At 47.5% G+C, this 26,086-nt stretch overlaps 1 protein-coding gene across 8 annotated transcripts in view; it reads left to right on the forward strand.

The window, feature by feature from the left end:
• Positions 1–26,086, forward strand: part of LOC100353508 (protocadherin gamma-C4) — a 193,861-nt gene that overhangs the window by 29,094 nt on the left and 138,681 nt on the right. The window contains exons 1-2 of one of the 8 annotated variants that reach the window (XM_008255137.5): positions 11,442–16,200; positions 16,901–18,355. The exons of 3 other annotated variants lie outside the window; for them this stretch is intronic. In XM_008255137.5, the coding sequence (XP_008253359.3) occupies positions 13,780–16,200; positions 16,901–16,951 (2,472 nt within the window). In that variant the 5' untranslated portion in view covers positions 11,442–13,779 and the 3' untranslated portion in view covers positions 16,952–18,355. Of the gene's footprint in view, positions 1–3,134; positions 5,725–5,864; positions 11,005–11,441; positions 16,201–16,900; positions 20,909–26,086 lie in introns of those variants that run through there. 4 more of the 8 variants (XM_070076233.2, XM_070076230.2, XM_017341131.4 and 1 more) reach the window with 4 other exon arrangements.

Below are 26,086 nucleotides of genomic sequence, written 5' to 3' on the forward strand. Positions count from 1 at the left end.
AAAGGTAGACATTAATCAAATGATTTTACCTATAGTACCTAAAGAGTGTGTGTGTGTGTATGTGTGTTCATATTGCCTTTAGCTTTTTGTCTGAAGGTGGAAAGGTTCATGGGTTTAAACTATCATGAGACTTGGAGTTATATTTATTGCCCTTTGAGAAGGATTAAAATGTAGAGGGATATGTCTGAATATCTGCAAATTTCTAGACCACCCCTAACAATTATTAGGATTCCTGCTCATGCTCTATAGCTTGTTGGACCATTCTGAAATTTATAAAATTACTTTTATTCATGAAGTCACAAAGGAGTCATCCAAAATTGGACCAAAATATATTTCATATATAGAACTCAAACAGAGGAATAGATCCCTTGGGGCCACTGGCTCTGTGGCTCAGCAGGATGCTGTGGCCCGCAGCCCTGGCATCCCATATTCCCAACTGCTCCACTTTTGATCCAGCTCCCTGATAGTGCACCTGGGAAAGCAGTGGAGGATGGTCCAAGTGCTTGGTCCCCTGTAGTCACATGGGAGGCCTGGAAGAAGTTCCTGGCTCTTGATTTCATCCTGGCCCAGTGCTGACTGTTGTGGCCATTTGGGGAGTGAACCAGCAGATGGAAGATGTCTCTCTGTGTCTCTCCTTCTCTCTGTGTGTAACTCTGCCTTTGAAACAAACAAATAAATCTTTAAAGAGAAAAAAAACAAAGAAAGAAAAAGTTTAGATCTGTCCCTCGATATATTAAGAAAAGGCACATTTAAACACAAGAAACAACAGGATCTGAAGAAAATGGTAAGTAAATAAAGGTGTATTCTCACTCAAACTTTCAAATTCATCATGGAATAAAAAAAGTTCATAACCTGGTGCAAGCATTGGGAACACTGTTTAAGTCCCCACCTGGGATGCCCACATCCCATATCAGAGTTCCTGGGCTCCAATTTTGACTCCACTTCTAGTTCTAGCTACTGCTATTGCAGCACATGGTGGCTCAAGTAGTTGGGTGCTGCCACCCACATGGGAAATCCAGATTGAGTTCCAGCCTCCTTTGGGCAGTGAACTAGTAGATGGAAACTGTGTGTGTGTATGTGTGTGTGTGCCTTCCAAATAAAAATAAAGCAAAATTTTAAGATTTATTTGAAAGGCAAAGTGACAGAGGGGGGAGAGAGAGAGGGAGAGAGAGAGAGAAATATTTTCCTTTCACTGGTTCATTTTCCCAGATGGAGGTAAAAGCTAGGGCTGGGCCAAGGTGAAGATAGGAACCAGGAGCTCCACTAAGTCTCCCATGTGAATGCAGATGTGCAAGCACTTGGGCCATCTTCTGCTGCCTTCCAAAGAGCATTAGCAGGAAGCTTGATTTGAAGCAGAGCATGCAAGAAATAGGTATTGGAAGGCTCAGTACAATACACTGTGCCACAATGTTGGCCCCCAAATAAATGTTTGAAAGATGCATAACTTTTGCCATATATTTTGTAAGGAAAAATCTTCATAGTATTTATATCCATTTCCTTGTAAGGAGAAAAACAACAAATGGCTAATCTCAGGGGAAATTTGGATGCTCAAACAGAATTCTCTATGTATTCCATGTGAGGCATTGTCTACAAGTATGTCATGAAAATATTCTGAGTACAAAAGCAGTATAATTTCCATTTGCTTGTACACATAATGAGAGATCTTGATATCCTATTTTCACTACAAATAGTGTTTTTTCCTGAAATAAGGAATTGCATAAATTCATTACAAGAGAAAGGGAAGAGAAGTTCATAATAAAAGGAATAGAAAGTATAAAGGCTGTCTGTCTTAGGAAAACAAATAATGGTCTGTTTTAACTGGAGTATGAGATGAGTATTATCAACACTGCAAAACAGTAAAATAAAATGGCTGAGTCTTTGTCTGTCTTAGTCTATTTCCTGTTGCTATAGCACAATACCTTTCACCAGGTAATTTACATAGAATAGAGGTGTACTTAGAATACAGTCCTGGGGGCTGGGAAGTGCTAGAGCACAGTGCCTGCGTCCACTCAGCACCTGCTGAGGGTCTTCGTGCACCATCACTTGGCAAGACAGGGAGAGTCTTGAGACTGACCAAGAAAGAGCTGCTTTATTTGCAAAGCCACTCCTGTGATGTACATTAGATCAGTTGTGGACTAATTCATTCCTGAGGGCAGAACCCTCATGACTCAGTCATCTCTCAAAAGTCCTACCTCCAAATATCATTAACATATGTACTGTGGAATGAAGTTTCCAATACATGAAATGGTGGATCATTCAAACTACAGCAGCATCTATGATAATGCACTCAAAATAGAAGGATTGGTGTGAGTACCAGGATAAATTCTAAAATGGAATGTTTAAGAAACTTCAATGCCTCACCAAGATTTACCAGAGATCAAGTGAAATTTATTTCAGGAATTAATTGTATAAGTTGGTTGAAGCTAAGAACTGCCATTAAAGAGGATCACATATACATTAATATACAAAGGAATCCTCAGTTTCATAAAAATGAATATGGCTTATACAAGATTCAACTGTATGAAGGCACATGTGGGCCCAAATAATAAATTGACTCTTTTAACAAAATATCCATGCTACTAGCCAGGAAATGCTCTTTTTATAAAGAAGAACAGCACATTAAAATAATTGTAGAGCCTTGTCTCCTTCATTTTTGCCAAGATTCATGTCTTTTAAAGGTAATATTGACATGATAAAGTATATATGGAAAAGTTTATAATACTAAATAAAGGAAGTCATTACAGTGAATTTACAGATGGGAAAGGATCATAGCCCATTAAAAATGTGGGTAAAAAACCATTCACATCAAAGTTTATAAATACTGCACGCTGAAATCATTGAAGGTCTTTTTGCCTCCCAAACTGAAAAGAATGGCTGTATGTCTTGTGAAACAAAAGAATGTGAAATGATGATGTTGCTAGTGAGATAAGAAACAGGAAAGTAACAAAAATGTGTACAATGTTTATTTAGTTCTCTCCATTAAATTAAAAGATAACGTAGGCTCACAGATTCAAGAATTTATACTTCGAAGACAAATAGCTGGGCTAGTATGCAGTTTTTCAAGACAACCTCCAGGCGCCGCTGTCGACCAAAAGGAAAAGAAGGGCTCTCAGTTCTGCGCAGTGGTCTGGCGGAGAGCAATCCTGCTTTGTCGGCGCGCATCAGAACGCGGAGGCTGCTCCGGGCACCCTCAAGCGCCTAATAAAAAAGTCCTACCCTCAAATCTCAACGTCTAGGGTGCCGCCACTCATTTTTAAAATAAAGATCCCGGAGAAACCTTGAAAAGACGCTTCGTGGAGAATTCGAGCAATGTGGAGGAGTGCCAGAGAAGCCGAGAAGATGAAAAGTCAGGTACTGTTTCTCTTCCTGCTGTCTTTGTTCGGCGGGGTCATCTCCCAACAGATCCACTACTCAATTCCAGAGGAACTGGCCAAGGGCTCACGGGTGGGGAACCTTGCTAAGGATCTGGGGTTCAGTGTCCGAGAGTTACCAGCTCGGAAACTGCGGGTTAGTGCAGAGGATTATTTCAGCGTTAGTGCGGAGAGCGGGGATTTGTTGGTGAGTGGCAGGATAGACCGAGAGAAGATTTGTGGACAGAAATCTGAATGTACACTAGAATTTGAACTGGTCACAGAAAATCCAATGAATATTTTCCATGTGACTGTTGCAATCCAAGATGTTAATGACAACGCACCACGTTTCCTTACAAAAGACATTGATTTAGAAATCTGCGAGTCAGCCTTACCAGGGGTAAAATTCTCTCTGGATTCTGCACAAGATGCAGATGTAGAAAGTAACTCTCTGAAGATATATACCATCAGCCCCAACCAATACTTCTCTCTGTCAACGAAGGAAAGTCCTGATGGAAGTAAATACCCTGAACTGCTGCTGGAAAAACCTTTAGACAGGGAACATCAGAGCTCCCACCGCCTAATCCTGACTGCTGTGGATGGCGGAGACCCTCCTCTGAGCAGCACCACTGAGATCCGGATCCACGTCACTGACGCCAATGATAATGCCCCAGTGTTCAGCCAGGATGTATACAGAGTTAGCCTCCAAGAAAACGTGCCCTGGGGAACCTCCGTGCTGCAGGTGACGGCCACAGACCAGGATGAAGGTGTAAATGCAGAGATCACTTATGCCTTCCTCAAGGCCCCAACGAGTACCGGCCTCTTCTTCAGTCTCAACCCAAACACTGGAGAGATCACAACCAATGGTACACTGGACTTTGAAGAAAGGAATCGATACATGTTGGGTATAGAAGCCAAGGATGGAGGGGTGCACACAGCTCACTGTAATGTGCAGATTGAAATCAGCGATGTGAATGACAATGCCCCAGAGGTGACATTCATGTCCTTTTCTAGCCAGATCCCAGAGGACTCAGATCTTGGAACTGTAATAGCCCTGATTAAAGTGCGAGATCGGGATTCTGGGCAAAATGGTGTAGTGACATGCTACGTTCAGGAAGAAGTTCCCTTCAAATTAGAATCCACCTCCAAGAATTACTACAAGTTGGTGATTGACAGGACTCTTGACCGGGAGAAGATCTCAGAATATAATATCACAATCACAGCTACCGACAGGGGCAAGCCTCCCCTCTCCTCCAGCATCAGCGTCACTGTACACATCTCAGACGTCAACGACAACGCTCCGGTTTTCCACCAGGCCGCCTACGTGGTCCACGTGCCCGAGAACAACCCCCCGGGAGCCTCCATCGCGCAGGTCAGCGCCTCCGACCCCGACGTGGGCCCCAACGGCCAGGTGTCCTACTCCATCGTGGCCAGCGACCTGGAGCCGCGCGCGCTGTCGTCCTACGTGTCGGTGAGCGCGCACAGCGGCGTGGTGTTCGCGCAGCGCGCCTTCGACCACGAGCAGCTGCGCGCCCTGGAGCTGACGCTGCAGGCCCGCGACCAGGGCTCGCCCGCGCTGCGCGCCAACGTGAGCCTGCGCGTGCTGGTGGGCGACCGCAACGACAACGCGCCGCGGGTGCTGTACCCGGCGCTGGGGCCCGACGGCTCGGCGCTCTTCGACACGGTGCCGCGCGCCGCCGAGCCCGGCTACCTGGTCACCAAGGTGGTGGCGGTGGACGCCGACTCTGGGCACAACGCCTGGCTGTCCTACCACGTGCTGCAGGCCAGCGAGCCCGGGCTCTTCAGCCTGGGGCTGCGCACGGGCGAGGTGCGCACGGCGCGCGCCTTGGGCGACAGGGACGCGGCGCGCCAGCGCCTGCTGGTCGCGGTGCGCGACGGTGGCCAGCCGCCGCTCTCGGCCACCGCCACGCTGCACCTGGTCTTCGCCGACAGCCTGCAGGAGGCGCTGCCGGACCTCAGTGACGACCCCGGCCCGTCTGACACGCAGGCCGAGCTGCAGTTCTACCTGGTGGTGGCCTTGGCGGCCATCTCTGTGCTCTTCCTGCTGGCGGTGATCCTGGCCATCGGCCTGCGCCTGCGACACTCCCCCAGCCCCGCCGCCTGGGGCTGCTTCCAGCCCGGTCTGTGCGTCAAGTCTGGACCCGTGGTTCTCCCCGACTACAGCCAAGGGACTTTGCCCTATTCCTATAATCTGTGCGTTGCCTCCCATTCTGCAAAGACAGAGTTTAATTTTCTCAACGTGACCCCGGAAGTGGCTGTCCCTCAGGATCTCCTGAGTGGCGATTCTTCTGTGGCTGTTTGTGCCAATAATGAAGGTCCCCAAATCGCTGATGAATCTTCTTTTTCCTCTCACGTGAGTTTCTGCAAACCTATTTAAATTTTCTATATTATTTCTGCCTCTCAATCGCTCAGTCGTGCATAGTTAATTTTGGTCGTTTTTGTGGTTTTGGTCATGGTGTCTGGGAAAGCTGGTGTATATTAGATGGGTGGATATTGGTTTCTTGGATACTCAGGACTCTTCTAAGCTATTTGATTACTAATTTTCAATCTTTACTGATGGCATTTCTGTGTGGTTGATAATTCTTGCTAAAAAAAAATGTTTCCTGGATGCCACCACTCTTAGTAATAACAGTGCCCTTTTTAATTGATACTGGTTTTTTTTTTTTCAAGTAATCTTATGGTTAACATTTTATAAATGTGTTGACAGATCATTCTGCTGGCGTTAAAGTTTATGTTCACCTTCATCCCTTACATCCTATTTGTTTACCTCTTCACACCAACATGTGTACTTAACACCAACTTTCAATAACAAAGCCTCTTCCTCCCTATTTGTCTTATCACAAGTAGCTAAGATTTTCACACTTTGCATTTGAATCACAATCTTTAGGTAAATACCATCCTCATTTGTCATTTCATTCAAGAGGTCTTGCATTGTGGATTAATGGGTTAGCCACCACCTACAATGCCCCACATTCCTTTTGTGTGCTGGTTCAAGACCCAGGTGCTCCACTTCTGATCCAGTTCTCTGCTAATGTGTCTGGGAAAGCAGCAAAAGATGGCCCAAGTGGTTGAGTTCCCGCACCCACGTGGGAGACCCAGAAGAAGCTCCTAGGTACTTGGCTTCCACCTGGTCCAACTCCAGCTGTTGTGGCCACTTGGGAATTGAACCAGCAGATGGAATATATGTCTCTCCCTCTCTCTCTGTCTCTAACTCTTTCAAATAAATAATAAATAAATCTTTTAAAATAATTTCAAGGATGTTCCATAGTTTTCTTTTTTCTTAAAGATTTCTTTGTCTAAAAGGCAGTCAGAGAGAAAAGGGGAGAGAGAGAGAAAGGGAGAGAGAGAGAGGGAGAGAAGGAGAGAAAGAGTGCTTCCATTTACTTGTTCACTCCTCAAGTGGCCACAATGGCCAGGGTTGGGCTAGGCAGAAGCTAGGAGCCAGGAGGTTAATCCTGGTCTTCCATTTGAGTGGTAGGGGCCCAAGTGCCTGGGCCATTATCTGATGCCCTCCCCACCAGGTTAAATAGCAGGGAGCTGGATGGGGAGTGCAGCAGCCAGGACTGGAACTGGTGCCCGTATGAGATGCCGTTGCTGTGGACAGGGGCTTATATGCTGCACCAGTTAGCCATAGCACTGGCCCCTTAGATGGTTTTCTTAACCATTCTTTAGTCATTTATGTTTATTCTCTTTCTACTTCATCACTGCTTTGTCACATTGTAATTAATAATTTTTATTTATAAGGCCTTTTTATATATGTCATTTTGTTTCTTTAATATAGATCTCTGAGAAATAAGTCAAATCTGCACATGTTTTGGGATATCTTGCACATATTGTCTAATTTATTTCCAAGCATCTCATTTTATCCTCACCCCTCAGGAACTTCCTTTGAGGCTTTTGTAAAACACCTGTACTCTACTCTTTCAAAGTCTGAAGATGCAAAACTTATGTATAGTTCATGGACTTTTGTGCCTCTTTAAAATTTATGAATCATTTTTAGGTGTTAATTGTTAAGTGGGGAATAATCTAAAGAGCTGGTAACTTGATGCTTTATCTCAAATCTCAGACTAGTAAAGTAAGCGTTCTTGAATAATTAAGTGATGAAACATGCACTGATAATGCATGCACAACTAAAATATTTCCATTTACTGGTTGCTTCCAAAATCAAAGCTAAAGTAAACTTAGCAATAATGGCAAAATAATATTGGATGTGTCTTACATGAAAAAATCAAAGAAATATCTGCTTCTTCCAGGGTTTAAGTCCAACTTTTCTGATTTTGCCTCTTAGTTATTTTTATCACCAGATTTATGGCCTACTATTTTACTCTTTGCCTTTGCAATCCATTCATTAAACATGGAAAACACGTGAGTGCCTGCTCTGTGGAAGTTGCTGTCTTACAGCTTGAGGACATACTGTGAACAAGATAGTCACAGGCATACCTTGTGGCCTAAAATCACTGTTTGCCAACCTTACTTACAAAGGGGGTAAGATTATCTCTTGAACAACATACATTTCTTGCAATGGGATTGAAAAGTTGTCCCAGGCCCTAAAGGTCAGCTCACATGAGAAAACTTCTTCCTGTATAGGTTGGGTCTAAAGCTCCACCTTGCTGGCCACTGTTATTTCAACTACCTTTTTCCTTTATTCTTCAAGTCCACACTTTTTCTTAGGAGGATGACTATGTCCCCACACAACACACTATACTAAGAGTGGGCTATGGGGATGAATAATGCTATCTTTGAAAAAAATGTAGAAAATAGTCAAAATTACCATAGTATTTTCTCTGTGAAAATAAACAATGTAAAAAAGTGTACTGAACTGGAAGCTTTAGATAATCCCTAGATTTCCATTGTAAATTAAGCAACTGGAATCCAACTTTTGTTCTTCTTTGTGAAAGTAGGGTTAGATATGGGAAAGGTATATAAAAGTGATGCTCTAGTTACTAAAAAAATATTGCAGTAACAGATTAGGACTCTGAGTGTCGCTGTTCACCAATCAGGGGAAAAAAGACAACCAGAAATTCAATCTCAACAAGATTTTTTCAGCACGAAACCATGATTCCGGGACTTTGTGGAAGCTTCAGCCTGGACCCCCGAGAGCTCCCACAGGTATTGTTGAAGGCACGTTATCCTGGACCCCAAAGATCCTAGGGCTCGCCAGCTGTCCTCCCAGGAAAACCCAAGCAGGCTCTTCTGCAGCGGGGCTGTAATGGCGGCTCCTCCTCATCGCTCAGGCTGCAGCCGGCTGATCCGGATCTGCGTTCTTCTGGGGACCCTGTGGGAAATCTGGGCTGAAGAGATCCGCTACTCTATGCCTGAGGAGCTGGAGAAAGGCTCCTTCGTGGGTAACATCGCCAAGGACCTGGGGCTGGAGCCGCGGGAGCTGGAGGAGCGCGGAGTCCGCATCGTGTCCCGAGGTAGGGCGCAGCTGTTCGCGCTGAACGCGCGCAGCGGCGGCTTGGTTACCGCGGACAGGATAGACCGGGAGGAGCTCTGTGACCGAGCTCCAACATGTGTGGCAAACCTAGAGATTCTCCTAGAGGACAAAGTGAAGATTTTAGGAGTAGAAGTGGAAATACTCGATGTTAATGATAATGCGCCCAGCTTTGGTTCAGAGCAGAGGGAAATAAAAGTGGCTGAAAATGAATCTCCAGGGACAAGATTTCCTCTTCCGGAGGCTTTTGATCCAGATGTGGGAGTAAATTCCCTGCAAGGTTACCAGCTCAGCTCGAATGGTCACTTCTCCCTGGACGTACAAAGCGGGGTGGATGGGATTAAGTACCCGGAGCTGGTGCTGGAGCGGGCCCTGGACCGTGAGGAACAGGCGTTCCACCAGCTTGTCCTCACTGCCTTCGACGGAGGCAACCCGGTTCTCTCTGGCTCGGCCAGGATTCACATAACACTTGTGGACACCAATGATAATGCCCCGGTATTCACTCGGCCCGAGTACCATGTAAGTGTTCAGGAAAACGTGCCTGTGGGCACCCGGCTACTCACCATAAAAGCCACTGACCCAGATGAAGGAGCCAATGGAGAAGTGACTTATTCCTTCCGGAAAGTAAGAGACAAAATATCCCAACTATTCCAGCTGAATTCTCTGAGTGGGGATGTAACAATACTGGGAGACCTAGATTATGAAGACTCTGGATTCTATGATATTGATGTCGAAGCCCATGATGGACCTGGTCTTCGAGCCAGAACTAAAGTGCTGGTGACAGTTCTGGATGTAAATGACAATGCTCCGGAAGTGACGGTGACATCTCTCACCAATTCAATCCAAGAAACTTCTCCACCAGGTACAGTCATTGCGCTTTTCAACGTGCACGACAGTGACTCGGGGGAGAATGGCCTTGTCACATGTTCCATTCCAGAGAGTCTGCCATTCACACTTGAAAAGGCATATGGAAATTATCATCGGTTGCTGACACAGAGGACTCTGGACAGGGAAGAAGTCTCAGAATATAACATCACTGTCACTGCAACGGATCAGGGAACCCCGCCATTATCTACAGAAACTCACATCTCATTGCATGTGGTGGACATCAATGACAACCCCCCGGCCTTCTCTCATGCCTCCTACTCAGCCTACATTCCTGAAAACAACCCCAGAGGAGCCTCCATCTTAACCATGACTGCCCAGGACCCTGATAGTGGAGAAAATGCCCAAGTCAGTTATTCCCTGGCTGAGAACACCTTCCAGGGGGCGCCCCTGTCCTCCTACATCTCCATCAACTCGGACACTGGGGTCCTCTATGCACTGCGCTCCTTTGATTATGAGCAGTTTCGAGACCTGCAGCTGTGGGTGACAGCCAGCGACAGCGGGGACCCACCGCTCAGCAGCAACGTGTCACTGACCCTGTTCGTGGTGGACCAGAACGACAACGCCCCCGAGATCCTGTACCCCACCCTCCCCACCGACGGCTCCACAGGGGTGGAGCTAGCGCCCCGCGCAGCAGAGCCTGGATACCTGGTGACCAAGGTGGTGGCAGTGGACAGAGACTCGGGCCAGAACGCCTGGCTGTCCTACCGCCTGCTCAAGACCAGCGAGCCGGGGCTGTTCTCCGTGGGGCTGCACACGGGCGAGGTGCGCACTGCGCGCGGCCTGCTGGACAGAGACGCGCTCAAGCAGAGCCTCGTGGTGGCCGTCCAGGACCACGGCCAGCCCCCGCTCTCGGCCACCGTCACGCTCACCGTGGCCGTGGCCGACAGCATCCCCGACGTGCTGGCGGACCTGGGCAGCCTCAAGCCTTCCGCCAGTGCGGACGAGTCGGACCTCACGCTGTACCTGGTGGTGGCGGTGGCCGCGGTGTCCTGCGTCTTCCTGGCCTTCGTCATCGTGCTGCTGGCGCTCAGGCTGCGGCGCTGGCACAGCTCTCGCCTGCTGCGGGCGTCGGGCTGTGGCGGGCTGGCGGGCGTACCGGCCTCGCACTTTGTGGGCGTGGACGGGGTGCGGGCCTTCCTGCAGACCTATTCCCACGAGGTGTCCCTCACGGCGGACTCGCGGAGCAGCCACGTGATCTTCCCGCAGCCCAACTACGCGGACACGCTCCTCAGCCAGGGGAGCTGTGGGAAAAGCGACCCTCTTCTGATATCTCAGGATTTACTTGAAACGAAAGGAGACCCCAGTCTTCAGGTGAGTCAGTGTTATGATAGATCTTAACACACTGAAATCAGGCAGAGAACTGTATGTCTCCAACTGAATAATGTACCAGATAGAGGCACCTCTTTGTTAATATTCTGTTTCTAAGGGGAGGAGCAGATGGTCCTTCAGTCCTGATCAATACCATTTACTACGTGCAGAGAAGATAGTGTTACGTCTGTTCTGTTCTTTCAAGTGTAGTTTCAGCGAAAGTTTCTCCGTTTTATGCCTGTAAACCACCTCCATCTTTAAATTTCATTTGCCTTTGGACATTATTGAAAGAATAGATTAGACCTGTGAAAATGGAAAGAGCTGTGTAATTTCATACTTGCACTACTTTTTCCTCATGAAACTATTGTTGAACCTGAATTGAGTATTTTCAAAGTTCCTCTTTTCACACTCTACCAAGGTTTGCTTGAAGTTTACTTTTCTTTCTTTTTTTTTTTTTTTTTTTTTTTTTTTTTTTTTTTTGACAGGCAGAGTGGACAGTGAGAGAGAGAGACAGAGAGAAAGGTCTTCCTTTTGCCGTTGGTTCACCCTCCAATGGCCGCCGCTGCAGCCGGCGCACCGCGCTGATCCTGGCAGGAGCCAGGAGCCAGGTGCTTTTCCTGGTCTCCCATGGGGTGCAGGGCCCAAGCACCTGGGCCATCCTCCACTGCACTCCCTGGCCATAGCAGAGAGCTGGCCTGGAAGAGGGGCGACCGGGACAGAATCCGGCGCCCCAACCGGGACTAGAACCCGGTGTGCCGGCGCCGCAAGGTGGAGGATTAGCCTATTGAGCCACGGCGCCGGCCCTACTTTTCTTTCTTAGAAAGGATATTTTCCAATATAGTCAGACAGTGATGATTTATGAATATCTGAAATTTATGAACTTAACTTTTAGACAAATAGGGATATTTTCTTAACAGGGATATTTTCTTAACAGACTGATGTTTGTCAAATAGTTTGTTGTTTCTGTTCTGAAATGCACCAGCAATGACCGTATGTGATTACTTTATACTTTTGTGATTACTGAAAATATTACTCATTTTATTTCACTCATATTGCAGTAAGTTGTAGGAGTAATTTTAATAATTTCTAAATTGATTAGCATGGCATCACTATTGAAATTTCTTGATTTCTAAGAAAAATAATGAATTTATCCATTTTTCTTCTTTTGGGTCTCTTAAAATTGTTAGTTTTCCTGGATTCTGGGCTGATATGACTCACACGACTTAGTAAGTTGGCCTTAAAAATATCTCCCCAAATCACTCTGAGAGATCTGTGTCACTGTGGCCCTGGAATGACCTGACGTGAGAGAAATGTATGCGAGAAATATGCAACACCATTCCCCGTGCCCTCATTTGGTTTTGCCAGTTATTTCTGAATTTGTGGATGTCTACAGCTACCCACATTGGCTTTTTTTGATGACTGGCAGGTTTTGTGATGGTTGTGGAATATGACTCAATAGAAGCATAAGAAGGAGCATTTTAGGAGCTGGCACTTAGCTTGGCAGTTAGGACACCTGCATCCTGCAGGGTGCCTGGGTTCACCTCCTGGGGCCAGCTTCCTTCTAATGCAGACCCAAGGAGGCAGTAGTGATGGCCCAAGTGATGCGTTTCCTGCCATTCATGCAGGAGACCTAGGTTAAGTTCTTGGCTCCTAGCTTTGACCAGGCCCAGCCCTGGCCTTTGTGAGCATTTGGGGAGTAAATCAGCAGATTGAAATGTTCTCTTCCTTTCTCTCTCTCTCTCTTTCTCAAATAAGTTTTTAAAAAGAGTTTTCATGTCTACATGGTTTCATATTCATGGGAAGTTGTGGAACAATATAATAAAGTGGAATGGGATACATTTAACTGGCTTGGGGAGAGGAAAAAGAAATAAAAATGAATTGAGAGACAACTCATATCTAAGGAGAAATATTTAAAATACTGAAGCCCTAAAACTAATTTGTATGGACTCAATTGGCCTTGCAGTTGTGTCAAACATATTCAGAAACTGGCATCAGGAATAAATTCCAGAACTAGAGTAGTGCATGTCTTAAAGGCCTATGAGAGCAGAAGGTAATTAATTTATAAACTAATATCAAATGTAAAATATATTTTGGCTTAATGTACTCTTTATTTCCTTTAGAAATTGTGTTCTAATTAGGTTAATTATTATACTCATATATCCATATGGTAGACTACTACATGGCTGTAAGAAATAAATGGGAAATCTCATTAAGAACTGGTACAAAATGTTCTTAGAGATATGACAAATTTTTTAAAAGCAAGTGCAGAGTATGCTATAATGTGTGCCTACATTTCTGCAAAGAAGGGAGGGAGAGCATTTTTTATCATCTGCAGTACACAAAACATAGCTCTGGAAGGATTACACAAGAAACATGCCACTCGTTTGAAAGCAGGGATGAGGAGAACCTATGCTGTATGCACCTTTTGCATTTGGATGTTTTAAAACAAGTAAATACTTTTTATAATACAAAAAAAAAAAAAAAAAGAAGAAGAAGAAGAAGAAAGGTTCTTTGCAGTTAGAAGTCGTGGGTGCAGTTCCCTGAAAAAACCCCTGGGCGTCGCTGTAGGGCAAATGAAGAGAGACGATATCCGAGTCGTTTGGGGAGCTTCTGGGAGGGTAACTTCCTGCTCAAGCCAACACAGAGAGGAGGCCAGTACAGATTCAGAAACCAAAGGCAGAAGAAGTAGCTCAACCCCGGATTCTGCCATCCTCGGAGGGCTTATTCCTCCCACCGGCAAAGAAGCAGGGCATCTGCAGAGAGAGGGACGCCGAGAGGATGAGGCTGGGCGCAGAAAGGCGCGGTCCCGCGCCATGGCTGCAGGTACTGTTGCCCTTTCTGCTCTCTTTGTTCGGCGGGGCTCTGCCAGACCAGATTCGCTATTCAATTCCCGAGGAGCTCGCTAAGAACTCGGTGGTCGGAAACCTAGCTAAGGACCTGGGACTCAGCGTCCGGGACTTGCCAGGTCGGAAGCTGCGGATTAGCGCAGAGAAGGAGTATTTCGCTGTAAACCCCGAGAGCGGGGACTTACTTGTGAGTGACAGGATAGACCGAGAGCAGCTTTGCGGGAAGCAGGCGCTGTGTGTTCTGGATTTCGATGCTGTCGCTGAAAACCCACTCAGTATTTTCCACGTAGCAGTAACAGTGCTGGATATGAATGACAATACTCCGCTCTTCAAGCAGAGTAAGGTTGATTTAAAAATTGGAGAATCCACTAAGCCAGGTACAGCATTTCCCATGGACCCAGCCCTGGATTCAGACGCTGGTCCTAATTCACTGCAGAGATACCACCTTAACGACAACGAGTACTTTGAGCTAGCAGAGAAGCAGACTCCAGACGGGCGTAAATACCCCGAGTTGGTTCTGAAGCGTCCTCTGGACCGAGAGGAGCGTGATGGCCACCGCTTGGTCCTCACAGCTGTGGACGGCGGGGACCCTCCTCAAAGCGGCACCACCCAGATCCAAATCCAAGTCACCGATGCCAATGATAACTCTCCGGTGTTCAGCCAGGATGTGTACAGGGTCACCCTGCGGGAGGACGTGCCACCGGGCTTCTCGGTGCTCCGAGTAACGGCTACCGACCTGGACGAGGGTGTCAACGCGGACGTCACCTATTCCTTCCATAATGTGGACGAGTCCGTGGAACGCTTTTTCAGTTTGGATAAAAGAACAGGAGAAATCACGACCAGGGATGACTTGGATTACGAAGTTGCTAGTAGTTACACTCTGAGTATAGAGGCGAAGGATCCCGGAGATTTAGCCGCCCACTGCAGGGTCCAGGTCGAAATTCTAGATGAGAACGATTGTGCACCTGAAGTGATTGTGACTTCAGTATTTACCCCCCTGCCAGAGGATTCACCACCAGGAACAGTGGTCGCCTTGATAAAAACCAGAGACAGAGATTCTGGAGAAAATGGAGAGGTTTACTGCCGCGTTTTGGGAAATCCCGAGTTTATATTGGAATCCTCCTCGAAGAACTACTACAAGCTAATGACAGGAGGGGCCCTGGACCGGGAGCAGATCCCAGAGTACAACGTCACCATCGCGGCCACCGACAGGGGCCAGCCGCCCCTCTCCTCCAGCATCAGCGTCACAGTGCACATCTCAGACGTCAACGACAACGCTCCGGTTTTCCACCAGGCCGCCTACGTGGTCCACGTGCCCGAGAACAACCCCCCGGGAGCCTCCATCGCGCAGGTCAGCGCCTCCGACCCCGACGTGGGCCCCAACGGCCAGGTGTCCTACTCCATCGTGGCCAGCGACCTGGAGCCGCGCGCGCTGTCGTCCTACGTGTCGGTGAGCGCGCACAATGGCGTGGTGTTCGCGCAGCGCGCCTTCGACCACGAGCAGCTGCGCACCCTGGAGCTGACGCTGCAGGCCCGCGACCAGGGCTCGCCCGCGCTGCGCGCCAACGTGAGCCTGCGCGTGCTGGTGGGCGACCGCAACGACAACGCGCCGCGGGTGCTGTACCCGGCGCTGGGGCCCGACGGCTCGGCGCTCTTCGACACGGTGCCGCGCGCCGCCGAGCCCGGCTACCTGGTCACCAAGGTGGTGGCGGTGGACGCCGACTCTGGGCACAACGCCTGGCTGTCCTACCACGTGCTGCAGGCCAGCGAGCCCGGGCTCTTCAGCCTGGGGCTGCGCACGGGCGAGGTGCGCACGGCGCGCGCCTTGGGCGACAGGGACGCGGCGCGCCAGCGCCTGCTGGTCGCGGTGCGCGACGGTGGCCAGCCGCCGCTCTCGGCCACCGCCACGCTGCACCTGGTCTTCGCCGACAGCCTGCAGGAGGCGCTGCCGGACCTCAGTGACGACCCCGGCCCGTCTGACGCGCAGGCCGAGCTGCAGTTCTACCTGGTGGTGGCCTTGGCGGCCATCTCTGTGCTCTTCCTGCTGGCGGTGATCCTGGCCATCGGCCTGCGCCTGCGACACTCGTCCAGCCCCGCCGCCTGGGGCTGCTTCCAGCCTGGGCTTAACTCCAAGTCTGGACCTGGAGTTCTACCCAGTTACAGTGAGGGAACGTTACCCTATTCCTATAATCTGTGCGTTGCCTCACAATCTGCCAAGACAGAGTTTAATTTTCTCACTGTGACCCCGGAAGTGGTTCCCTCTCAGGACCTCCTCTGTGATGATGCCTGTTGGGTACCAAGTGCAAATCATGAAGATGCAGAGGTCCCATCTGCCTCGGATACTGTTTTAAAGGTGAGCTTTAATTTAATTGTTTTCACTCCGAATTTCAGTGTTTCTTAGCACATCATCTACCTGAAGTAGGAAGTTCCATTCAGATTTCATTGCCTTGTGAGTCAGGTTTGGGCAATGTTCCTCCTTAATTATCTTTATCTCACCTAACCAAATCATAAGTGCAGGTTTTATATCTAAAATGTGAGTTTTGTCTGTAATTGCAAGCCTTTACTACGTGAGATACTTCTTTCTCTTCCTCATCTTTGCATTCCTTCCCTTTGAAGGTTCATTATCATTGAGACCTTGTGTGATTCCTTTCACTTTCAATGTATTTATTACTCAAATTTTACTTCTATTTTCTCTTTTAAATAACGGTAGCTTTTGAAAGATTTGTTTTATTCACTTTAAAGGCAGAGAGAGGGAGGGAGAAACTCTTCTGTATGCTGGTTCACACCCCCAAATGGCTGCAATGGCCGGGACTGGACCATCTGGGTCTCCCATGTGGGTGGTAGGGTCCAAGTACTTGGACAGTGTTGTACTACATTCTCAGGTGCATTAGGAGGAAGCAAGATCAAAAGTTGAGCAGCTGGACTTGAACCATGCTCACATGGGACGCCAGTCTCGCAAATGGCAGCTTCACATGCTGTACCACAGCACTTGCCCCCTTCTATTTCTTCTCAAACTCATAATACTCAAGAGTAAAGAGTCCTCATCTTACTAGGTTGTGGAAACCAAGGGAAGGAAGAGTTTGCCCAGAGTCACGGCTGGTTAACCAGACTTGGGAAGGACATCATGTACTAACCTGAAGACCTACACTAGGACCTTTGCAGGCTAAGGGATCTGGGAAGCCCAAGTCTGTTTTTAAAGAATGGGTAATGTTTGAGGTCAGATGTGTCCTCTATGAAGAGTGTATATAGTAAATGTGAGAAATGACTCCTCTTCTGCATGTTAACAAATAGCAGCTCTTGAGAAAAAATGCATTTGAGAAAACATTTTGCAACTTGTGCTCACATTTTCTGCTAAGTACTACTTAAAACTTTGGTTTTGATTTTTTAAAATTATGGACACAAAATATCTTCATTTTAAAATGTCTCTTATGAGGATATTATTAGGTAAAAATTACTTCTCCCACTTAATGAGCTCTTTAATCCTTTTCAGTTACGAGGGCTTTCTCGTAACTGTTACACAGAGGTGATAGCATTCCTTTTCTGCCACAACATAAAAATTCCACACATTGCTGCTTGCTGTTGAGTATGAGAGGCACGCTTTCCTGCTCTTATGAACTGGAACCCTGATCGCCATCACTGTACCTGTAGCCACCAGTAGCTGGTCACTGTACAACCTCTGACTACAAGTATTTGAATATGGTTACAAGACATATATAAACAATGCAAATCAGACTTTCAGCATAAGATACTGCAGCTGCCATGTTCTTAGACAGAAACTCTAGGCACTTTCTAAAAAGCCAAAGAAACAACAGAAGTCTTTATTCATTCTGCACATGAGAGGTAGTACAATTTGCATAAGTCAGTAATTCTTTTTTGCAAAGGTACTTTGAGAGCTAGATTTATTTCTTTGGCATTCTTTTTTTTTTTTATTCCAAATCCTTTTTTTATTTTTAAGAAAGCTTTTATTTAATAAATATAAATATCATAGGTACAACTTTCAGATTATAGTGGTTTTTCCCCCTCATACCCACCCTCCCACCCTTCTTTGGCATTCTTATGTACAAATGGGCACATTTTCATAAATATATCCTGGGGGGAAAAGATCAACACTTGGATACTGCAAAGGTAAGAATTTCAATGTCCTGACTAATTGGACTCAATAGAGGAAGACAGAAACTAAAGGACATAGGCTCAATGGTACATTAAATAAAACTTTTCTAGGGAAGTAAAAAGAATATAATCGTTACATTAACCTCAAGGGTGTGTAGAACTCCTCCACTATTTATGAATGAAAGCTTAAGAAATGTGAACGAAGTCACACAATAACACATTAGGATATGGCAAACATTAGTGAAAGTTAGAATATAATTAAACTTAAGGGAAATTTTAAAAAATGGAATTGGTGTAGTAACTGGTTAAGACTCTGAGCGTCGCTGTTCACCAAGGTGGGAGAGAAGCTGTAGCAGAAGGGACCCGGCTGTCTTCCGTTCCATACCAAACACAGACCAGACAAATTCCTGGGGAGAGCCGCGCGTCCATGCCCTCACTGCCGTTTTAGCCAGGGAATGCGTTCCTCTCGGTTTTAGAAAAACAGCGAAACGGCAGAGTGAACCAGGACTAAGAAAAAACTGTATAGAGAGAAGGCAATGGCGGAGCCACTGAAGCACTGGAGCTGCAGAGAGCTACCGCTGCTTGTCATGCTTCTGGGGACGTTGGGCGCGCCGGGATCTGGGCAGATCCGCTACTCGGTGCCCGAGGAGCTAGACAAAGGCTCTTTGGTGGGCAACATCGCCAAGGACCTGGGGCTGGAGCCACGGGAGCTCACAGAGCGCGGAGTCCGCATCGTGTCCCGAGGTAGGGCGCAGCTCTTCGCTCTGAACGCGCGCAGCGGCGGCTTGGTTACCGCGGGCAGGATAGACCGGGAGGAGCTCTGCGCTCAGAGCGCGCCGTGCCTGGTGAGCTTTAACGTCTTGGTTGAAAATAAAATGAAAATTTATGGAGTAGAAGTAGAAATAATTGATATAAATGATAACTTCCCGCGATTCAGGGATGAGGAATTAAACGTAAAAATTAATGAAAATGCGGCTGTGGGAACGCGGTTAGTGCTTCCTTTTGCGCGGGACGCGGATGTGGGTGTGAACTCCCTCCAGAGTTACCAGCTCAGCTCCAATCCGCACTTCTCTCTGGAAGTGAAAAGCGGAAGTGATGGGCAGAAATACCCGGAGCTGGTGTTGGAACAGCCTCTGGACCGCGAGAAAGAGGCTGTTCACAACCTGCTCCTCACGGCCTTAGATGGTGGAGACCCCATACTCTCTAGCAGCGCGCGCATCGGCGTGGTGGTCCTCGACGCAAACGACAACGCGCCCCTGTTCGCTCGATCCGAGTACAGAGTGAATGTTCCAGAAAACGTGCCTGTGGGTACCCGGCTCATCACGCTGACTGCCACGGACCCAGACGAAGGTGTATATGGGAAGTTGACCTATTCTTTTCGCAACGAAGAAGACAAAATTAGAGAGACTTTCCAACTTGACTCCAACCTGGGGGAGATCTCAACTATGCAATCGCTGGACTATGAAACAGCCAGCTTCTACCACATGGAAGTGGTAGCTCAGGATGGAGGCGCCCTTCTTGCCAGTGCTAAAGTGCTGATCACTGTACAAGACGTGAACGACAATGCCCCAGAACTGATCCTCACCTCGCTCACCAGTTCTGTTGCCGAAGACTGTCCTCCTGGAACCCTAATCGCACTGTTCAGTGTGCATGATGGCGATTCTGGAGAGAATGGTGAAATTGAATGCTCTATTCCGGGGAACCTGCCTTTTAAATTGGAAAGGTCTGTTGATGATTACTATCACCTGTTAACAACAAATGCTTTGGACAGAGAGGAGACTTCTGATTACAACATCACAGTGACTGTCATTGATCGTGGGACTCCAGCGCTATCTACAGAAAACCACATCTTCCTGAAAGTAGCGGACGTCAACGACAACCCACCCACTTTCCCTCACACCTCCTATCATACCTCTCTCCCGGAAAACAACCCCAGGGGTGTCTCCATCTTCTCTCTGACCGCTCACGACCCAGACAGTGGTAACAACGCTCAGGTCACCTACTCCTTGGCTGATTCTGCATTTCAGGGAGCACCTCTGTCCTCCTACATCTCCATTAACTCTGACACTGGAGTCCTCTATGCGCTGCGCTCCTTTGATTATGAGCAGTTTCGAGACCTGCAGCTGTGGGTGACAGCCAGCGACAGCGGGGACCCGCCACTCAGCAGCAACGTGTCGCTGACCCTGTTCGTGGTGGACCAGAACGACAACGCCCCCGAGATCCTGTACCCCACCCTCCCCACCGACGGCTCCACAGGCGTGGAGCTGGCGCCCCGCGCAGCAGAGCCCGGATACCTGGTGACCAAGGTGGTGGCAGTGGACAGAGACTCGGGCCAGAACGCCTGGCTGTCCTACCGCCTGCTCAAGGCCAGCGAGCCGGGGCTGTTCGCCGTGGGGCTGCACACGGGCGAGGTGCGCACGGCGCGCGGCCTGCTGGACAGAGACGCGCTCAAGCAGAGCCTCGTGGTGGCCGTCCAGGACCACGGCCAGCCTCCGCTCTCGGCCACCGTCACGCTCACCGTGGCCGTGGCCGACAGCATCCCTGATGTCCTGGCTGACCTGGGCAGCATCAAAACCCCCATCAATGGCAATGATTCAGACCTCACGCTGTACCTGGTGGTGGCGGTGGCCACTGTGTCTTGCATCTTCCTAGCCTTTGTCATCATACTGCTGGCACTCAGGTTGAGGCACTGGCACAAATCACGCCTGCTGCAGGCTTCAAGAGGCAGACTGGCAGGCATACCAGCCTCCCACTTTGTGGGAGTGGACACCTTCCTACAGACCTATTCCCACGAGATCTCTCTTACTGCAGACTCCCGGAAAAGTCATTTGATCTTCCCCCAGCCCAACTATGCAGACATGCTTATTAGTGAAGAGGCTTGTGAGAAAAATGAGCCTCTCCTGGTATCTGATAAGATAAATGCCAACAAAGAAGAACCCGGAGTTGTTCAGGTCAGTTTTCTCTTTCAGTAAGGGTGAGCACTTTCTTTTCATTTATTTCATTAATCATTTTCCACCACATTCAGTATCAGCTAATTATTCACATAGTAATTACTATTTGCTCTATTAACTTGATTTTATCTGATAAGCAATGCTTCCTTGATTTGTCTCCTAATTCTATTTGGGCTGCATGTCTTCTTTATGCAATATGTGGTTTAGAAAATCTAACTCTAAGTAAAAAATGCCTTAAAAGAAAGTGGCACACAACCATTTTATCCAAGGATTTTGTAACTTTGGAACTGCTATCCTGTTAATAGGATAGTGGTTTTACTAGATCAAGTTGTTAAGTACATTGTTTTCTTTTGAAAATTTGTCTCAACACCATTACTTAATGTGCTCTGGAAGGGACATTTTGCAGGATTAATATTTTAGTATGTGTGAAGTTTGCACCAGGAAATAATATATGATGCTTGCATAAATCAGCAGGAGAGTACCAGAAACTTCAGCACAACAAATATCAGAGAAGTAGATTAAATTTATAGTGATGATAATATTTGCAGCATTCTAAAATTTGAAACGTTTGGGCTAAGTCATGTAATGATTTGGATATGTGTATTTGATGAGAGAAGAAATCTCTGAGAAGGAACCTTAGAATTTGTGTTTTATTCTGTGACATAAAGACTCCAGTTAGATTCTGCTACACTCAATAAACATCTGTTGCACATCTGGCATCTTCCAGTTACAGGTAGTCCTTCACTCATCAGAATTAGTGTCTTCTGAAATGGCTGCATTTCAGCACTGTAGGTACAATTCTGCATTTTTACAAGAATCTAAGATTTGTATTTGAAACACGAGTTCATAGGACAGGCATTGTGGCAAAACAGGTTAAATCACTGAATGGGATGCAGGCATTCCATGTTAGAGTGCTGTTTGGAGTACTGGCTACTACTCTACTTCCTTTTTTTTTTTTTTTTTTTTTTTTTTTTTGACAGGCAGAGTGGACAGTGAGAGAGAGAGACAGAGAGAGAAAGGTCTTCCTTTGCCGTTGGTTCACCCTCCAATGGCCGCCGCTGCAGCCGGCGCACCGCGCTGATCCTGGCAGGAGCCAGGAGCCAGGTGCTTTTCCTGGTCTCCCATGGGGTGCAGGGCCCAAGCACCTGGGCCATCCTCCACTGCACTCCCTGGCCATAGCAGAGAGCTGGCCTGGAAGAGGGGCAACTGGGACAGAATCCGGCGCCCCAACCGGGACTAGAACCCGGTGTGCCGGCGCCGCAAGGTGGAGGATTAGCCTATTGAGCCACGGCGCCGGCTGTACTACTCTACTTCCAATCCAACTTCCTGCTATTGTGCCCAAGCAATGGCCCAAGTACTTAGGTTCCTGTGTGTCTGTGTCTCTCTCTCCCTCTACCTCTCTTTCTGTCACTCTGCCTTTCAAATAAAAATTGACTCTTTAAAAAAAAAGGCTGAGAAGGAAAGATGTGTTGAGTCTTAATGCTGCCTTTAAAAGGAAAATCAATTCAATATAAGAAGGGCTTGAAATCTGGAAATTCATTTCTGAGAGGTATGATCATCTTAATAGATTTTCCTTAATGAAATACTGGTCTATGGGTCTCAAATTCTAGGAACATGTGTTGTGTAATGTAAGGACTACCCAGTTCATTTTCTACTTCTGACTTGCTCACGGTGTTTTTCAGGTACTTTTTTTTTTCAAATATTTATCAGTATATCAAATTTTATAATTTCAACACCTTGAGTGCCAACTACAAATTACAAAGGGGGGGTAATGGTAATGGAATATTGTTAATGAGATAAGAGGCTTCAAAAACTCAACCAGATGGAAGGGTTTTGATACATTTGGAAACTGATGGCCACCTCATTTTTATTGTTTGAACATTTATTTAAAGGACGTTAAAATGCCTATGAAATTCTGATATCACTGCAAAATATGTAGATTCACTGAATAGTGAAAGTACCCAATGAGTGACAAGGGAATCTATATGACATCTTCTACTGCAACGTGAAAACTTTTCCACTGTTTTTTAAAAAAAGGGTTATAGATTTTGGTAGGTATCCTGAGTTAACTTCTTTGCACAATAGAAACATGATTTAAACCTCTACAAATGATCAACAGATATTACATTTTAAAATGTTTGACCCACACACTCTCATTATATTTACCATGTACTTTTGAAAATATTTACATCTTTAATTTCATTTGTACTCTGAAAAGATAGCTTGTTCTTACAAATTGAAGGGTTCACACAGTGGTGGAAAGGCACTTGCATAGGCATTTTCTGTAGCAAAGTCTTCAATGAGTAATTTTTTATGTTTTATAAATTAAAACATAAATTAAAACATAGTGGCTGACTAGAATCCTAGACACAATGAACAGTTTAATGGTTTCTGTTACAAGGTGAGTTCACACTGCTGCACTCCTGCCAAGTTTTAGAATAACAATATATTGTATGGGTTAAAGATACCTTCTTTGAAGATCTTCTAGTTTGGAAATGAAGCTAAAACTTTAAAATACTTGTCAGAAGCATGGAAATTGAACTGCTTATTGACAAAGGAAGAGTGCCAATAACGAAAGGTTCAGATGATTGTTTAGTAACCTGGGTATCAAGGGAAATTGGACAGCATAGACTACTTTCCTTAGAATATAGGAGGAGGTTCCAAAGACTTCATGAAGAGGCATGTTACCTATTAAGTCCATCTATCCATGCCTCTTGTAGCCCCTTGAGTAATTATAAAAACCATACTTGACCCCCTAAATCAAGATATCTCACTGTTGTTAAGCTAGTTGCAAAGAAACAGCCCAGTTTAGGACCATTGTAAGCTACTATGGGAAATATCATTTGTAAAATAGTTTTTTTAACCATACTCAATTAAAAGTGGACACTTGGAAACCAGAGGAAAGAGATCTCTTCTTACCAGCACCATACCTTTATTTCATAAGGACTATAAGTCTTCTTGCTTACCTATTACACCACTTCTTTTGATGGAAAAATAATAAAGGTAGAAGATAATGAAACATAAGAAAGCAAGAGTCATAATTTTTTTAAATTAGGAAAAAATAGAATGGAATAACTGTACATCAAGCTAATATTTCAAGAATTTTCATGCTATGTCTTCATCATCAACACTATCATTTATATACTTGCCTATACATCATTTTATTTGGTCTTCAATTTGAAAACCAAAAGCACAACAATGCCTGTAAACAACTTGAACAAATTTCTGCTCTTTGACGAGTCAAAAGTACTATATCTGGACGGGTAAAGTTCAAGTTCAAGGAAATGACAGCGAGAATGAACACAGAGTGAATACTTAAAATGTAAAAAGGCCTGGTGAAATGGGAAGAATGAATATCAGTACCAGTATATGCCCGAATTTTCTCCTAACCCTCTCCTTTGGAGCTGGTCGTCACCGCTACTGAAGTTCCGCAGCCTAGGCGCGGGGTGGCGCTGTTGGCTAGTGCTGGGCAACGGGTCTGCCGCGGCCGACCGGCCAGAAGCCGGCTGCCTGGGAAGAACAGCGCGCGCTCTCGCCGGCTCCCTGCCGCGGAGATTCCCACCAGAGATCCCACCGCCACGGCAAAGCTAGAAGTCGCCCCTGCTCCGAGAACTCCGAGGATCATCTCTCCGAAATCGGAAAGGCAAGGGCAAGGGCAAAGGGGATGGGAAGCGGCTCCAGACCCTGGGGCCCGGCGGGGCGGGCCTGGATGCGATTTCTCTTCCTGCTGCCTTTGTTCTGCGTCGCGCGCCCGGAGCGGATCCACTACGTCATCCCCGAGGAGCTGGCCCGGGGCTCGCTGGTGGGGAACCTTGCCGGGGACCTGGGGCTCGGCGCACGGGATTTGCACGCTCGGAACCTCCGGGTCAGCGCTGAGCAGAAATTCTTGACCGTGAACCCCGATACCGGGGATTTACTTGTGAGCGACCGTATAGACCGAGAGCAGGTTTGTGGCAAGAAGTCGACATGCGTTCTGGAATTCGAAGTGGTTGCTGAAAAGCCTTTAAACTTTTTTCACGTCGTGGTGCTGATCCAGGACATCAACGACAACCCTCCCACCTTCAGCGCAAACATCACTGAGCTGGAAATCAGCGAGCTGGCGCCGGCTGGAGCCACCTTCGCGCTGGAATCCGCGCAAGACTCTGACGTGGGCGCGAACGCGCGGCAGCGGTACCTCCTCAGCGCCGACCCACACTTCTCTCTGGCCCAGGAGGAGAGCCCAGATGGCAGCGGGTACCCGGAGCTGGTGCTGAAAGCACCCCTGGACAGGGAGGAGCAGTCCCGCCACCACCTGGTCCTCACCGCCGTGGACGGGGGCGAGCCGGCCAGAAGCTGCACCACCCACATCAGGGTGATTGTCGCAGACGCAAATGACAACGCCCCGGCGTTCACCCAGGACGTGTACAAGGCGAGTATTCGCGAGAACCTGCCAGCTGGCTCCTCGGTGCTGAGAGTGATGGCCACTGACCCGGATGAGGGCGTCAATGCTGCGATCACCTACGCCTTCGTCAGTGCGGGCACGGCGGTGAGACAGGTGTTCCATCTGGACAGTAAGACGGGGGAGCTCACCACAGCTGGAGAACTGGACTTCGAAGTGAGAGAGAGCTACACAATGGGAGTGGAAGCCAAGGACGGCGGCCGTCACGCTGCTTACTGTAAAATACAAATAGAGGTCCTGGATGACAACGACAATGCCCCAGAGATGACTTTGGCTTCTGAGTCCCAACTTATACAGGAAGACGCTGAGCTGGGAACTGCTGTGGCTCTGATCAAAGCACACGATCTGGATTCTGGACTTAATGGGGAAATCGTGTGCCAACTCAAAGGAAAGTTTCCATTTAAAATAATTCAAGATACGAAAAACACATACAGGTTGGTGACGGATGGAGCCCTGGACCGGGAGCAGACCCCGGAGTACAACGTCACCATCGCGGCCACCGACAGGGGCCAGCCGCCCCTCTCCTCCAGCATCAGCGTCACAGTGCACATCTCAGACGTCAACGACAACGCTCCGGTTTTCCACCAGGCCGCCTACGTGGTCCACGTGCCCGAGAACAACCCCCCGGGAGCCTCCATCGCGCAGGTCAGCGCCTCCGACCCGGACTTGGGCCCCAACGGCCAGGTGTCCTACTCCATCGTGGCCAGCGACCTGGAGCCGCGCGCGCTGTCGTCCTACGT

The sequence above is a fragment of the Oryctolagus cuniculus genome, chromosome 6 (assembly GCF_051225735.1).
Source record: "Oryctolagus cuniculus isolate XC-2025 breed Fujian yellow rabbit chromosome 6, ASM5122573v1, whole genome shotgun sequence".
Classification (NCBI taxonomy): Eukaryota; Metazoa; Chordata; class Mammalia; order Lagomorpha; family Leporidae; genus Oryctolagus; species Oryctolagus cuniculus.